Consider the following 17,057-nt stretch of genomic DNA (forward strand, 5'->3'; position numbering starts at 1 on the left):
CAGGCGGAGTGAGGAAGATAAAAACAGAGGAGTAGGCCAAGTGCAGGCCACCTGGAGCTAGGCTCTGTGGGGCGGCACAAGGGGAGACTTGAGAGTTGAGCGGGAGAGATTCATTCTTTTGAGTGGGGTAGTCTGATCAGGGCAGAGGACTTTTTTGTCCCTCGTGCTGGCTCTTGCGAAGGACACACGTAGCGGTAAGCTTCTGTCTCTGCCCTAAGAGTGTGTTAGCCAAGCTGGATGTGAGAATGGAGATTGGCCGCATCTGCTGCCTCTTTCTGTATAGCCTGGGAGCTAAGCATGATATTTTACATTGTGAAAATGGTTTTTATAAAAAGAATATTTTGTGATACGGGCAATTCTGTGGAATGCAGATTTTAGCATCTGTAATGAACTTGCTGGAACACGGCCATGGTCGTTGGCTTCCTGCCGTCAGGGGCGCTATCAGGGGCTGCTGCCACAGCAGCAGAGCCGAGTCCTTGTGACAGAGACCAGCCGGCCTGGGATGCCTGAGACCTTTCCTCTCTGGCCTTTAAAGAAACAATCTGCTGACCCCTGGGTTAGAGGATGGGAAAGATCCAAATAAAGCAGAGCAGGAGGGGAAGATGGGCTTGGTGGAGCTAGGAGAGGGGGACGATGGATACTGTAGTCATAGTGAATCTTCAAGACGGAGATGACGATCCTGCAGAACCTTCTGTTTTATAGGCTAGGCAGAGGATCAAAGACCGTGTCAAAGTCCACCTGACTCGTGAGGGGCAGTGTACCCTGGAGCACCTGGAGCAGAAGCCTGGAGGACCCGAGAGGAAGATAAGATTATTGCTGGGGTGGGGCCAGATCCTAAATGGCCTTGCCCTTGAAAAATGAGAGCTGAGGAACAGATGAAGAACAGACTTTCTCTTTCTGAATGTCATGTTTCTTTTTTCTTCTTCTTCTTGTATTTCTAGAAGGCTTTTGAGCCCTACTTTGAGATTTTGGAAGTCTATTGCACAAAGGCCAAGAATTATGTAAACGGACATTGCACCAAGTATGAGCCCTGGCAGCTCATTGCCTGGAGTGTCCTGTGCACCCTGCTCGTAGTCTGGGCCTACGATTTTGTCTTCCAGCCAGAGAGTAAGTACACTGCCCCCTCTCCTGGAAGGGTACAGTGGAGTCTCACCAGCCTTAGAACTCATGGCTGATGGATTGGATGAATTTCTTGCCTTCTGATTTGGTTCTGATTTTTAAAATCTGTTTAAACGGGAAGTGGGACATTATCTTCTGACCATAAAGTTATAGTAGGACTCCATACGTAAAGTTATAATAGCTACTCTCATGTGTCTGTTCCTGCTCTGGTTGATCCTTCTGGATTTGCAGCTTGCACAAAAACTCCCGAGAAAGTAGTTACTGTAAGGATCTGCAGGTATCTCAGAGCATGGCTTAAAATAACTTTCTCATTTTTAGTTTCTTGCCTAGAACATAATTGCATACCCTGGAGTTTCCCAAGCAAGAATTTATTGCGGTCATTTTAGGCCATCTTTTCAGTATAGATTATGGGAAATTGAAACAGCACTCCTGCAGTGACCCTATGAGTATATGCTGTGTGCCAGGCACTGTGCTGGGCTCTGGGGATTTCTGCACAAGTTGTACAGAGTCCCTGTCCTCTTGGAGTTAAACATGGATGTCAGGGGACAGTGTACTTCGAACTTCCAGGCAGCAGGGTAGTGCACTACTATTCCGGGAGCCAAAATGACATGGGGAAGAGGAGGCCACTTCTCAGGGAGTGCAGAGGAAGGTGAGAAGTCTATTAGTTACGGGTTTGTAAGTCCTCCATCCTTCCCAACCTGTTGTCTGGTCCTCCTTGTGAATTGTTTCTCCCTGCAGGTTATGCTTAACAAGTAAAACAGGAGTGGCGCTGGGTGTTTTAGACCTCTCCTCTGCACCCCTTCCCCACCCTTAGTACAAGAGCGCACTTGAGTTAACTTCCTTGGGATAAAAAACCAGCCACTGAAGAGAATTGTGTGTCATATCTCATTTGTTTACAATGTCCTTGACCGTTTGCTTCCCTAATAACATCTGTTTGAAGGGGCCCTTAAACTATACTTTTTCCGCTTTTCTTCTCCCTGTCAGGAAGGTTAACTTAGAAACCAGTTTCTGTTTTACCTGTTTACCCTGCAGATAGCCACTGAGCTGTTCTAGTAACCATGCTGTTAAGGGGTAGTAAACATTGCGCTTAACGAAGGTGAAAATGAGACCTGCTTGCCCTGTTTACACATTAGTCCATTCCAGCTGTAAAAACCCTGTCCTCAGTTTTTGCTCCAAGTCCTTGCAAGGTTTCCTCATGAACTCCCATGACTAACCCTTCTGCCTCGTCTGCTCGGTGGTTGGGAAATGGACACAACCTGTATCTTTCTGCTCGGGGAAGCCCACCATCTTGTCCTTCCAGGTGAAGTAACTTATTCCAGAGGACTCTAAGGCATAGCAATAAATAGACTTTTCTTCCTTTCTTTTTTATTGTGATAAAATATTTGTACATAACATTCTTTTATCCGTTTTTAAGTACATTCTCATTGTTGCACAGCCATCCCTACCGTCCATCTCTAGAACTTTCTCAGCATCCTACACTGAAACCCTGTACCCACTGAATGATAACTCCCCGTGACCCCCTCCCCCCAGCTCCTGCTGGCCATCAGTCTGTGTACCTTTCCTTTTAAGGCTGTGCATTTGTTAAAACCAACGTAAGGTTACAGATCTTGAGTTTATATTTCTTCACTATGATCAGTATTCGCTTTAGGTATTGACTTCTATTTTTAGTTCTGCAGGCCACAGTGCCTGTGTGCATTTTGCCCAGAGCCACCTTAGACCCTGGTACTTATGTACCTGCCTTGTTCCAAACAGAATATAATGGCCTCCATGCATTCCGTGAGAAAATTACCAGTAGCAGTGTATTGATGGTATGTGCCATGGAAATCTTTGTAAGCCCAACTCCGAGCTATTTAAGTCCTTTTAAATACATTTTTTCTTATTACAAAAGTAGTACAGGTTCATTGCTGAAAATTAGGCAATGCCAATAATCCATAAGAACTAAATGAAGATCTTGCTACCTAGAGCCAACCACTGTTTACACACAGGTATCTTTTCTCTGTATCTGAATCCAGTCGAACCAGACATACAAAATGTTGCATTTTTGAATATCAGCAATTTCCTATAGTTTAACACATATACACAACCTAAACTTTTTATTTTGTAACTTCTAACTTGAATTTTGGACATCGATCAAAATGTCTTCCCTCTAGAGATTGGAGATAACATTGGTGGCATTGCCATTTTTTCAGTACCTTGCTTGTGGAGAGGCATTGTCCTTATCACTGAACAGTTGAGTTATTTTCAGCCCATTTCCCCAGAGGAGTCTTAAAGTCTCGACTGGTGATAAATTTTGCTGATTTTCAAACTCTGAATACACGTCTAAGAGGAGAAGATAATTGTGGAACACAGGATGGACACTGGGGCAGATAAGAACTAGAAGTGGCAAGAGGATGGGAGTGAGAGCGTGGGCAGGGGTCAGCTGCTCTCAGGCGTGTTATCTCGTCCCTAATTCTGCTCAGCGATATCAGCGCATATCATTATTCTTTGACATTGATTTAACTGTGGGATTGTCCATAGTTCATGAACAGAAATCGGAGTTACGTGGCGGGAGGCGGTGATACACTCTGCGAGTTTCTAGCCGTGGCGCCTTGAGCAACGCCCTTAAGCTCTCTCAGCCCGTTTCCTCATAGTAAAATGGGTAATGTCAGTATTGGGAGGCCTCATTTGTGTGAAAGGAATTTGTCACCTGTAAAGAGCGATGCTTTGGTGTCATCATACTGCTTTTCCTATTTCATTACCTTAAAACACTACAATAGACACTGTAATTACTTTTCTTTCTGTACTTCTGGGAACTTTTACTTTTGAGATCATCTTTTTATGTCATGATCACATGACCTCTTCATTTCTAATTTCTCTGTCTCTGACCTTGTATTCTCTTCTTTTTACCTGTCCCGTTTAATCTCACAGCTTGCACACATTCAGTCTGTTCTCTCCTCCTTCACCTAGCCACATGACTAGTTCTGGACAAGTGACTCCCATTTACTGAGTTTTTGACCTCTTTCTTCCTCATTAATTACTTCATCTATTAAATAAGGAAGTTGTTGTGAATCTTTACAATTTCAACATTGTTAGAAATGGTCAGATAACAAGCAGCTTAGATATCCAATGTTAAGTTATACTCATTTGAGGGCCTACTATGGTAATATTTTTAAAAACTCTGTTTAGGAAGAATCTTTAATGTAGCAAATGCTGTGACAAGAGGACACAGGGTAGTACATACCGTTAGATTGCAGCTGTATGTAGAACATAGGCCTGAAAGGAAATACTCCAAAATTTAAACAAAAAAGTAACCTACAAACAAGTGATTTCAATCCCTTTGTCTTCTCACTCAGTCTCCGTCTCAGTTCCTGGTTTTGTCCCAGATGTTAGGGAGTGTTGACACTGGCCTTAGGCACTGTGGGTAAGGGGGAAAGGCAGGGTTGCAGTGCACATAAAAACAAGCAGTAAAGATGCAAGGCGTCATGTAGTCAGTACTAACGAGGCACAGACAGTCCGTGCTTGTTGGAGAGTGCTCCCCTGGCCAGGGAAGTTGGAGTGTCTCCCATCTCCTTGAAGTGTAGTAAAAGGTCATATTCATTTCCTGCCTGCACAGAAGCTAGGTCTAGATTCCTTATGGACTCATTCGGGATAACAGAATTTCTGTTCTGTGTTTGAAGCAGCATAGAGTCCTGGGGTTCTAGGGCTAGGAAAATTAAGACTTCAGTTAAATCCCTGCTGCGTCACTGTTGTGACCTGTGGTCTTCAGCAAATTATTAATGCTTGATCTTCAGGTGGCTCCTATATTGAATGCGAGTTTATTAGAAGTTACGATGGTCTCTTTGGATGCCATGTATTTATAATTCTTGCAGTGGATAGGATCAGAATTCCTTATTTGTCCTGTGTACTGCCTGACAGAAGAGAGTCTGGTTGGTGTCCGTGATACCGAAGGCCTCTTTAAGTCCGTAAGTGGTGAAAAGTTGTCAGGGGGTGTATTGAAGAGAGACTAGAGCATAGATCCTGAAGAAGAGCATGGCTTGGTCATTTGTGTTCGCGGAGGGAAGAGAGGTGTTGGGCATCTGGAACCTTGGGAAGGTCAACAGCCCTGCAGTACGTATGTCATTTGACCCAGTGTTCTGTTCCCAGGAATTCGTGCTGTAGGCACGCCGTGAGGTGTGCAGTACCTGCTGCAAGGTTATCGTTCCACTGTTGTTGGTAACAGGAAGTAACTAGAAAGTACTAGAAATAACCTAAGTGTCCATCAGGAAGGGGCAGGTTAAATTAGTTATGATATGTCCATATCATAGATTACTTTAGAGCTAAAAAGGTGAATGCGAGGGCATCTGGGTGGCTCAGTCAGTTAAATGTCTGCCTTCTGATCAGGTCATGATCCCAGGGTCCTGGAATCGAGCCCCATGTCCGGCTTCCTGCTCAGTGCTAGTCTGCTTCTCTCTCTCTCCTTCTGTCCTTCCCCTTCTTGTGCTCTCTCTGTCTCTCAAATAAATAAAATCTTTTTTTTTAAAGATTTTATTTATTTATTTGACAGAGATCACAAGTAGGTGGAAAGGCAGGCAGAGAGAGAGAGGGGGGTCCTGCTGAGCAGAGAGCCCGATGCGGGGCTCGATCCCAGGACCCTGGGATCATGACCTGAGCCGAAGGGAGAGGCTCCCACTGAGCCACCCAGGCGCCCCTCAAATAAATAAATTATAGAAAAAATACGGATGAATGAGGAAGCACTGAGCTTAAGAGAATATGCCTAAATAGAAAATCAAGGTCTAGTATAGTGCTAGCGTATGCTACCTTTTGTTTAAAAGGTGGGGCAAATAAGATTTTGTCTTTATTATTGCTTGTATAAGCATAAAGAAATTCTAGATAGCTATTCTAGAAGTGAAGAGTAGTAGTGTTTACCTGAGAATAGGATGAAAGTCTGGGGAATCAGTGAGAGCGGGGAGCCTGATACGGGGCTTGATCCCAGGACCCTGGGATCATGACCTGAGCCGAAGGCAGCCACTTAATGATTGAGCCACCCAGGCGCCCAAGAGAGAAACTTTTAACTCTGTGTGTATTTATTAATTTAAAAAATTTTTTAAAAGATTTTATTCATTATATATTTGAGAGAGGAAAAAAAGAGAAAGAGAGTGCACGTGCACACATGAGCAGGGGGAGAAGCAGAGGAGGAGTGGGAGAGAACCTGAAGCAGCGCTGTGCTCAGTGTGGAGTCCAACTCCAGGCTTGATCCCAGGATCCTAAGATGGTGACCGGAGCCGAAACCAGGTGTCTGACGCTTAACTTGATTGAGCCACCCAGGTGCCTCAATTTTTTAAAAATTTGAACCATGTAAATATATTACTTTTGGCAGTTTAAATTTCAAGGTTTTTTTAAAAACAATACCTTTGTGAGTAGTAGGTGGGTGAGGTTGCAGGAGGTACATTGAGGAGTTCATACCTTATCCATGGGAATTTATTCGGGTAACGGAACCCTCTGTTTCTTTTAGGTTTATGGTCAAGGTTCAAAAAGAGATGTTTTAAGCTCGTCAGGAAGATGCCTATTATTGGTCGCAAGGTAAGTGGAATCTGTGTACATCTCCTTGCCCTCCCACCACCCGCATGATCATGATGTCTTCTTTCTGTTTATTGAATCTAGTGTGAATTCCCCAGGGCAAGGAGTGATTTTTGTCCCCCTCCCCACCGGGGAACATCTGACAATGTTTGAGGATGCCTTTGGTTGTCACAACTGGAGCGGGGTGCTGTTGGCTTTCAGTGGAACGCAGCCAGGGGTGCTGCTAAAATCCTGCAGGGCCCAGCAGACAATTACCTGGCTCAGAATGTCGGAAGTGCCAAGATTAAGAAACCCAATTGAACCCTCTCTCCAACCTATTTGACCAAAGGAGACAGATGACGTCTGTTGAGGCAGACTTTGCAGTTAGGAAAGCTGACCAAAGTGGCATGGTGCTTTTGAGCAGTCTAACTTGAGATATGTATCTAGGGTCGGGCGCTTCCATGGTTAGGGCAGGGTTGACAGACTTTCTCCGTGAAGGACCAGATAGGAAACATTGTAGGCTTTGCAGGCCATACCATATCTGTCAGAACTGTTCGTGTCTGCCCCTGGAGCAGGAAAGCAGCACAGGGCCATGGGTAGGTAAAGGAATGAGCCTGGCTGTGTTTGCCTGAATAGCCAGGGGCCAGATCCCAGCTGTGGTCTGTGGGTCCCAGGTCTTGAACTTAGCTCTGTTCTCTTGCTGTTTGTACCTGTCTGTAGCACAGTATGTTCTCTTCCCTGTGTCCTCTGTCCCCTCACCCATGCTGAAGATGAGACTGTCACCTCTGTACCCTTCCCACCGGCTCTTTATTGGAGAAGATAAATAGGGCAGGTCCCTTGCGGGCCCTAAGGAAGGCACACGGGCCCTGGTGTCTTCATCTCCCTACGTGCCCTCCCTGTCCCTCTTTCACTTTTGGCTTTCGGTTCCCTTTCCCTTTTCCCCTTTCCTGGCAAATCAGAAGAGATGTCAGTCATCTTTAGCCTTTGACCAAAATCCATTCAGACCCCTGTACTAACTAACTCTCCCATAACTGTGATTTTATTTTCAGGTTCACTTCCTGATAGGGAAGTGGAAATAGTCATTGGGGTAGAAAAGGTGAATGGGAATGGATAGGCTTTTATTTGACCCAAAATCATCTTAAGCCCTAAAATGAAATCTCCTTGAGTCGTTCTAGAGTTAAGGGGGTAGGGAGAGGGCAACTGTAGAGAGTGGACTGGATTTCAAAGGATACTGGCATTTCCCCTTTCCATTCCCCGTATTTTTTTGCTCTTTTTCTTCACACATTTCTCCTTCAGTTTCAAATTTTGGGACAAATAATTGCTAGGGTTCCAGAACCCATTCTTAAATTTATAAAATGACAGAATTGGAAGGCACTTAGAAACTATGCAGACACCTTTCATTTTTTAGAAGCAGATTTTGAGGCTCAGAGTTAGGAGTTCTCTTTGTTTTGAGTTAGTGTGCATGTGTCCCTGTCTCGTTCATTTCGTTATATTCACTTACTCAGTTGACAGTTTGTGGGCCTGTGCTCAGCATCGGGTACTGCTCTGGGTGCTGGGGACTGAGTCCCCAGTCTGTGCAGCTTGCATTTTCCTGGGAAAAGCAGAAAATAGATACATGAACAAATACACAAGAATTTCATTTTGAAATAAATGCAGTGAGGAAATTAGAATGTGATTGAGGCTCTGAGGCAGGCTCTGGGGGAAAGGTATGTGCCATGCTTTCTAATATGATTATCATCGTTTTGTGTTTCTTCTGTTTTATTATAGCAGCAGTCTAGGCATCGAAGCTCGGCTCCCATGGCTTGGTCCTGCTGTGCGCTCGCCATTTAGGCAGTACAGTCCACGTACAACTTTAAAAATACTTTCATGCCCATCACATGCCTCCCAGATACCCTGGGCGCGGCCTCCACTGCCTGCTGCTGCCTGCCTGCTAGCCTGGTGGGCATGGTTCCCAGGCACGGCTTTCCCTGCGGTTTCTCTGGGGCCCGCATCTAGGAGGTGTCTCTCCTGTTCTAATCCTCTACAGCTAGAGATGGAAAGGTCACAACATTTGGGGTCAGATCTTGGGCCTCAGACATTCGCAAACAGGTCGCTGAAATGGTCTCGCTCTAATGCTCATAGATCATGGCCTGTAGCCGCTCTTCTAGGCCTGACCCTCAGTGGTCCCTTAGCGCAGATAGCAGCCCCTGCTGGCTTGGGTGTGTTTTTAAAACTCCGCTCTGTCCTCCCTCAGCACTTTCCACCACCTGACTTTCACTTTCTGTGTCTGCTGCTACAGGGAAGCACTGTGAGAACAGAAGTAGTTCTTACTCGTACTGCCTAGTGTGTTCTGGTCACTGTGTCTCCCAGGCCCACAGGGGTCGTTGGGCAACGGGGAAGGGAAAGCACGGGCTGTTGTGGTGAGGATGAGGGCCAAGGAGAAACAGCCGTAGCTGATGAACCACACGGAAAGGACCGCCGCTCCCCTAGCACCGAAGCCTCAGGGAGTACAGGCAGCAGACAGCCCGAGGAGATTGAATGTTCTCTTGCTGGACCCCCGGGGGTCTTGTGCTTGCGTGTGGGGAGTTGCACAGGGCCTCTGCGTTCTGGGCGTGCTGTGTGTGTGTCTGGTGACGGAGCCCATCACCAGCACGGGCACCAGCATCCCTTCTGCATGTGGCCTATATTCTGGCTGCCGTTCGTGGCTCCACCTTTGTTTCTTCAGCACACACACTGGCTGCTGCCAGGATGCAGATATGGTCCAGATACCATGCTCAGAGGTGCCGGCACTGGCTCCTGCGAACCCAGTAAAGCAGGGCTGATGTTGGGCATGGCAGAGGAAGGGGGTGGGGAAGGGAAACTGAATGCATCTTTGACTTTCAGAAAGAAAGTTGACTTTTCAGACTCCTAAGAGCGTGTCTCACATGCCAGCTAAGAGCTGAGCAGCCAGCATGTACCGTATCTGTTGAAAAAAAATACCATCCCTGTTCTGTCGCACCGGTGTGGCGCCCAGCCCGGAGCAGTTGACTCGGAGTCATAACTGGTTCTTCTGCTCCCTGGCCTGTATTTTTCCATATCCTTTTTAACTTCGCATTTCTTCCCTTTGGAGATCCAAGAGAAGGTGAACAAGACCAAGGATGATATAAGCAAGAACATGTCATTCCTGAAAGTGGACAAAGAGTATGTAAGAGCTCTGCCCTCGCAAGGTCTGAGCGCAGCCGCAGTCCTGGAGAAGCTCAAGGAATACAGCTCTATGGGTATGATTCAGGTCAAACGCATGCTGTTTGCTTTCCCAGTGTGGCCAGTTTGGTCCTTGTTTAATGTCATAGGTTAAGAATGCTTCATCCCTGGAACTTACATGTTCATCCTGTCTCAGAGGCTGAATTTTTTTTTTTTTAAGATTTGATTTATTTAGGCAGAAAGGCAGGCAGAGAGAGAGGAGGAAGCAGGCTCCCTGCCGAGCAGAGAGCCCAATGTGGGGCTCGATCCCAGGACCCTGGGATCATGACCTGAGCTGAAGGCAGAGGCTTTAACCCACTGAGCCACCCTCAGTGGGCACTGAGGCACCCTCAGAGGCTGAATTTTTTATTATAAAAATTATGCTTACATTCATCCTTCATCCATAAAGCAAATAAATCTCAGAGACAGTGGAACTAGAACTTGGTCCCATTTCCTTTTACGAGCCTGAATAAAACAGTTTTTTTCTAAAGAGAGAATATATGTAATAAAAATGAAATGCAGATGCATTATAGAAATTGTGAAATCTGCACAAAGGCACAAAAGAACATCCCATCATCACAAGATAAACACAGATTTTATATATATATATACACACACACACACACACACACACACACACTCACACACATACATAATATGTATGTGTATATATGAATTTTAATAGTGTTTTTGTGTAGTAAACATACACACATGAATAGATACATAGATATGCATGCATGTAAGGGAAGGATAAATATACCAAGTAGCTTAGTGTTCTTAATGTTTAAGAGTATAGCCCTGGCTGGCTGAGTCGGGGGAGCATGTGACTCTTTTTTTTTTTTTTTTCTTTTTAATATTTTATTTGACAGAAATCACAACCAGGCAGAGAGGCAGGCTAAGAGAGAGGAGGAAGCAGGCTGCTTACAGAGCAGAGAGCCCGATGCGGGGCTCAATCCCAGGACTCTGGGATCATGACCTGAGCCGAAGGCAGAGGTTTTAACCCACTGAGCCACCCAGGCACCCCGGGAGCATGTGACTCTTGATCTCACGGTTGTGAATTCAAACCCCACCTTGGATATGGAGATTACTTAAAAAAATAAAAAGATCTTTAAAATGGAGTGTCGCCCATGGACTCAGCCTGGATTCACATCATGGTTGGGCCACTGAAGATGTAACTTTGGGTGAATTACTTAACCTATGTCGTGGTCTCTGTCTTTCTACAATGGGGATAATGCAGCTTACTTGAAAAGATGATTACAGAGATGAAATAAAATCGTACATATAAATGTATAATACCTGGCATATAGTAAGTGCTCAATAAATGTTGACTCTTTTTTAAAAAGATTTTATTTATTTGAGAGAGAAAGAGAGAGAAATAAAGCACTAGCAAGAGGGAGAGGGAGAAGCAGACTCCCCACTGAGCAGGGAGCCAGATGCGGAGCTTAATCCCAGGACCCTGAGATCATGATATGAGCCAAAGATAGATGCTTAACTGGTTGAGCCACCCAGGTGCCCCAAAATGTTGACTATTACCACAGATGTAGGTTTGTTACAGAGTAAGATCATATTGCAAGTACTTTTAGAAAATAGGCTTTTTAGTTTGTCATAATTTTAGATTTGTAGAGAATTTCCAAATTCATGCATAGAGATTTCCCATACACCTGGCTTCTCCTGAAGTTAACATCTAAAGTGACCATGATTCATTTGTCAAAACAGTAGTTGACTAAACTGCAAATTCTATTCCTATTTCACCAGTTTTTCTACTAATGTCCTATTTAACGTTCTAGGCTCTAATCCAGGATACCACATTGCATTTCAGCAAATACATTTAAAAATTGCTAATTGACATGTGTTGAGATTTTGACATTGGATAGTAGAAAATTAGCTGCAGTCCAGGATTTACAGGTGATATAAAGCAGGGATCAGCCATCTGAGACCTGGATGTTAAAGATTTCTGTGATCTTGAGGGCACATTCCTATCGCCATATTGCCTTGCCTTCCCTTTTCTGAGTCATTGTCAGTAGCCCCGTAAAATAACAGGAAATGAAACCACGTATTCTATTTTTGAAGGGCTGGTGGCCTCTGGTCTGAAAACATACATGGGACAGTCCAGTGTCCTCTAAGGAAAGAGGGAAAGTCCTATGGAATCAAGCCAGAGCTGGCAGATTGCCTGAAGATGAGGGGTCTCTCTGGATGTTCGCTACTCACTCTTTTGCTCTCTTGATGGAGCTGAAGAGCGTGGCTTTGTAGGGCCCGTGGTGACAGTTTTCAGTTAGTGTGTCTCTAGTAGCTTTGTCACTGCCCACTCTCAGTAGGGCACAACTGTGTTGTAGCAGAGGTACCCACATCAGCAGAATCGTTGATATAATGTAGACTGTCTTTGGAGAAGCACCTCAGACAGGAGGTAGAATTGTGGGTGGGTATGGGGCTCGTGCGAGGCCAGGGCTGCTGAGACCAGGGTGCTGATGGTGTGTTCATCATCGTTGTTTGTCTGGTCGGGGATTCAGTTCCCTGGTTCCAACTTTGATGGTAGTGTACTGAAATTTCACACTTCGCCTTGCATTTTCCTGCCAACTCTGCTCATCACAGTTCTTCATACGTCCTTCGACTGGATAGGAAGGGGAGAAAAAAGTCAAGTTAGCCATACAGAGACCAGAAAATGAGTATAGATAAAGGAACAATTTGGTACTGGTAGAAGGCCGCTGGGGATGATGACAGCGTCATTATTGGACTGTCTTACACCTGGATGCTCTTACTGTCTTTTTCACACTGTTGTTGGTAGTTTCACACTTTCATCTTTATTTTGCTATGATAATAAGTCTTTATTGGAATTCTTTTTCTTGATTTAACATAAGAACACCTTTGGGTTTCTACTCAAAAGTTTTTTTTTTTTTTTTCTTTTGTACCCAGAGGTGTTTCTTTGTATTTTGGGGAGGTTCCTGCTTATTGACCCAGTGGTCTTACCTTTCTCTACAGACATCTTCTGGCAGGAAGGGAAAGCCTCCGGAGCGGTGTACAGCGGGGCAGAGGAGCTCACCGAACTCCTGGTGAAGGTGAATGCTGGCACCCCAAGGGAGTGTGTGTGGTCTGTGGCCTTCATACTACCTCAGTTTTTCTCCTTCCTTTTGTGATAAGAAAAAAAAAATTAAGGATTATTGAAAAGTTTCTCTTTCCCCACACATAGGTGAATAGGGATAATATTGTCAGAGACATCTTCAGTCCATAAAAAAGGACAATACTACTTATGTTCCCATGCTTTATCGGTGCCCCATGTAGGAGGCAGATTACTGGGGAAGGTAGTCTGTTACCCCATCACTTGGGGTTATTAATGACAAGACATACTTTGATGAGAAGAGAGGAGGAACAGACACTTGTCCATCAATCCCTGTACCACCTGAGTCTCAGATCAGATGACTTGAGAATAAGCAGTAGGCTCACTCATAATTGAAATAATTCTCATTTATTTGGTTGACTTTAGGGTTGCCTATAGCTTCTTCCTCTCCTAATCCAGTTTATTTCCTAAACCCCACTTTGTCATTGGCATTGGCATTGGACTTAACAGTGTTTAAGGTCTTCATGTTTGATTATGGTAACTATGAAACCGCTCCTGCCTCACTAAATACTATAGGTTTGGCTCGGCTGTACCTTGACATAATGCTCTGAGCTTACTTCTTAGCTTAAAAATCTTGCCACTGAAAGATTTTCACTGAAAGATAGCTTCCTGCTACCTATGGGATAAAACCCAAGCTGCCTACGTAGCAGAAAATGTGAGCCCAGCCTCAGCTGGCTCCCACCTGTGTTTTTCAACTACCTCTGTTACTTTCCCATGTAAATTATGAACCTCCGCCTTTCCTCTTCACTGAGTGTACCTTGCTCTTATCATGTTTTCCTCCCCTCCTTCATTCCACCTGTTCAACTTGATCTCTCAAGGTTCTGCCTGTACAGACACCTCAGACCCCTCTGGCTGTTTGTTATTCCCTCCTTAGGGCTCCTTCCATCACTTGCATATTTCTGCTATCACACACCTGGCTGCTTTTTGCCAGATGCTCTCCTAAGGGCTTTGCATTACCTAATGTTAATTTACTTAGCTAGAACCCTGTCAGGTAGGGACCATGATTATCTTCTTGAGCACATGAGGGCATTGAACCTCAGAGAGGTGTTTTGACCTCAGATGACATAGCAAGAAATAATAGGCAAAGCTAAGATTGCAAACTGGTCTGTTTGGTGTTTCAGTGTGTGCTTTGAACCACATTCACATCTCCTCTCTCACCACATTGTAAAATAACTATTTGCAAGTCTGTCTCCTGCACTGTATTTTGAGCTTCTTTGGAGGGGAACACATATCTTCCCGTTTTTCCTATCCCATACCATGCGTTTATCCCTCTTGCTTCATATCTGTGTGCATCGGTTTGCAGGCTTATGGAGATTTTGCATGGAGTAATCCACTGCATCCAGACATCTTCCCGGGACTGCGGAAGATCGAGGCCGAGATTGTGAGGATAGCTTGTTCCCTGTTCAATGGGGGGCCGGATTCCTGTGGATGTGTGAGTATATGCAGGTGGCCTTCAATAACCTTATGTTTTTAGCCTAAAATAGAGTTTGTTGGAAACATTTTGTTATACAAGTAATGTGATTATTGGTAGGAAGATCAGATTAACAGTAATGGAAAAATGCTAACTTTTGGAATTTTTAGAGCATTAGCATTTTATTGTATATTTTTAAGATTTTTTTTCTCTTTAGTTTTGTATTTTGAAAAGTTTTAAACCTGAAGTTACTAGACTAGACAGCACCGTGGATTCCATTACTATAAATATTTTGCACATCTGCTGTGTCTGCTCCCTTCCCTCTTTGACCCACCCAGTATCCTCCCAGCACTAGACCTTCTCCTGTGCCGTCGACTCTCTGAACTCTGAAGAGACCATCAGTTAAGCAAGCCCAAAACAGTTTGGCCTCATCTGAAGAAGTGGAAGAAACATGTATCTCATGACCCTGAAATTTCACTACTTAGGGCACATACCCCCGGAAAACTGGCACGTGTGTGTCAGGATAGATGGATGTTCCTAGCAGCATTGTCCGTGATGTTGGAAACTGGAAGTAATTCAAATGTCAGTCAGCAGTCGGGGGGGAGATTACAGACTGCTCCCTGTGTTGCAGTCCGTCGGAGCTGCTGCTCTGAGTGATGCTCCGATTAGCCTATTTTGACCAGTGGGAGCCTCTTAATTTTGGCCTCTGGGTCCTTTTGTATGACTCAAGTGGTCTTTGAAAGCTTCCCTTCTTTCCTTCTTTTTTTGACAAAATATTTTTATTTGCTGAAATGTTCCAGGGTTACTTTATGCATTTGCAGACACCAACCCAGCCATTTGTCTGAAGAGCCCTGTTTCATTCAGAATGGTATAAAATACATACATGGCTCCTAACGCAGTTTATAGAATAAGACTTACACAAAATTAGCCAGAAAAACATCCAGAGGGACAAACAGCACAAAGGAGGTTGGAGAGACATGAGGGCTGCACCGAGAAGGGCTGCCACGCACCTGGTTGGGGTGTAATTAGCTGTTGAAAGAGCAGGTGTTATTAGCCGCAGCGGCAGGGGCGTTTGCAGGTGGAGGAAAGACAGGCTGTGAGGTGCTCATTGTTGGAGCGGGGAGATGAGTACAGGGGTTTCACGGATTCCCTCTTCAGCCGTGTCTCCTCTGCACTTGAGTTCTCCCATTGAGTTTTTTTTTTTTTTTTCTTTTTTAACCTCATTTACTGTATTCTTCATTTTTGAGAATTTTGTTTTTATCTGGTGATTTTTTTTTTAGACTAGGTTTTTGCTCAGGTTATTTGTTTATTTATTTCTGTCATTATTTAAGCATAACGCCTTACGTGGGGCTCGAACTCACAACCCCGAAGTCAACTGTTGCATGCTCTGCTGACTGAGCCAGCCAGGTGTCCCTGCATGGTGGTTCTTTATCGTTCCTTTCCTTGGCTTATGTTTTGTTCATTTAAATACGTTGCATGTAAGTATTTTATATTCTGCATCTGATCGAATTATCAGACAGGATTGTTACTCATGAGTCTTACCTCTTTGTTTCTGCTGGTTTCACTCATAATCGTCTTGTATCCTTATATTTGTGACTTTTTCTTACATCTTCCTGGGAACTTCAGTCTCCAGATTGAAGTGAAGTTCTTGCAGGGAAGATGTGTAGTTACTTCTGGCAGTTGCCCGGGACTTGCTGGGGGTTGCTGTCACATGAGAACATTTGAGTCTGATGCTCAGGGTGCAGTCTCGTCCTCCAGAGGGCACGCGCTCACGCAGACCCACGTGAGAGCTGTCTCGTGAGTCCTTGAGAGAGAGCCTTATTTTTCTTTACCAGAGCATCGGGTAAGGGAGAAAGCAGTTTTTTGCGCTGTCTTCTGCACCAGTGGGGCTTTAATTTCTTGTTCCCCGAGATGTGGGTGTAAGTCCCAGGTTCTCCAGCTGTCTCCTGTTAGACTCTTGACCTTGGACGGGCCCACAGTTCACCTCCTGTTCCTTTGTCATCGTGGGGGTCGGGGGTCTCGGAGGGTGGTAGCAGCCCTCAGAGTTGAAATCAGCTTTGGCACTCACTTAACTGCTAGGATTCTTGATTTTGCTCTGTTTGAGTTCAGTATATTCCTTTATGTTATAAGCTTAGTGGTGGATGTAAAGTAAATTTTAATGTTTTATGAGGCTTTTTAGTTGTTTCCCTTGGGGCTGCCCAAGATGGCTGATCTATTGTGCTAGAAATAGGATTTCCATGATTGTTGTTTTTTACCTCCATGTGATCTTTGTACACTTTACAGCTTTCTTCCTCTGGATCTGCTCTTCTCCACTTTCTTCCTAGGCTACTCAGCTATTCTTAGAGAATACGATTTCACAGATTGGCAACCATGCCCATGTTTCTTCTCCCAACACCTTTTGGTTATGTGTGTCCGGCCAGAGGGATACAAGTGTAGAGAGGCAGTGATCTTTCAGTCTCTGTCTTTTTTTTTTTTTTTAAGTCTGGGTTCACTAAACTTGCCTTAAACCTTACCTCCAAGCCCTGATCTTTATTCTCGGCTGTGTTTATTCTGTTCCCCGTGTCCTTATTACTCCTGTGTCGGGGTCGTTTGGTACTCTGTGTTTTAGGTCTGTGGTCTCATTCTCTTGTTTGGGTGTCCAGTCTTTCAGCTCTTACTTTCTTGAATTGGTCTTCTTATAATGTTGTCCTATAGTGGGAAACA

General features: G+C 44.6%; 1 protein-coding gene across 5 annotated transcripts in view; it reads left to right on the plus strand.

The window, feature by feature from the left end:
- SGPL1 (sphingosine-1-phosphate lyase 1) overlaps nucleotides 1-17,057 on the plus strand; it is a 53,173-nt gene that overhangs the window by 20,869 nt on the left and 15,247 nt on the right. For 3 of the 5 annotated variants that reach the window (XM_046026760.1, XM_046026762.1, XM_046026761.1), the window contains exons 3-7: nucleotides 942-1,107; nucleotides 6,590-6,657; nucleotides 9,722-9,869; nucleotides 12,808-12,884; nucleotides 14,247-14,375. In XM_046026760.1, the coding sequence (XP_045882716.1) occupies nucleotides 942-1,107; nucleotides 6,590-6,657; nucleotides 9,722-9,869; nucleotides 12,808-12,884; nucleotides 14,247-14,375 (588 nt within the window). The remainder of the gene's footprint in view (nucleotides 1-941; nucleotides 1,108-6,589; nucleotides 6,658-9,721; nucleotides 9,870-12,807; nucleotides 12,885-14,246; nucleotides 14,376-17,057) is intronic. The other 2 variants (XM_046026765.1, XM_046026764.1) reach the window with 1 other exon arrangement.

Source organism: Meles meles, chromosome 13, assembly GCF_922984935.1.
Source record: "Meles meles chromosome 13, mMelMel3.1 paternal haplotype, whole genome shotgun sequence".
Taxonomy (NCBI): domain Eukaryota; kingdom Metazoa; phylum Chordata; class Mammalia; order Carnivora; family Mustelidae; genus Meles; species Meles meles.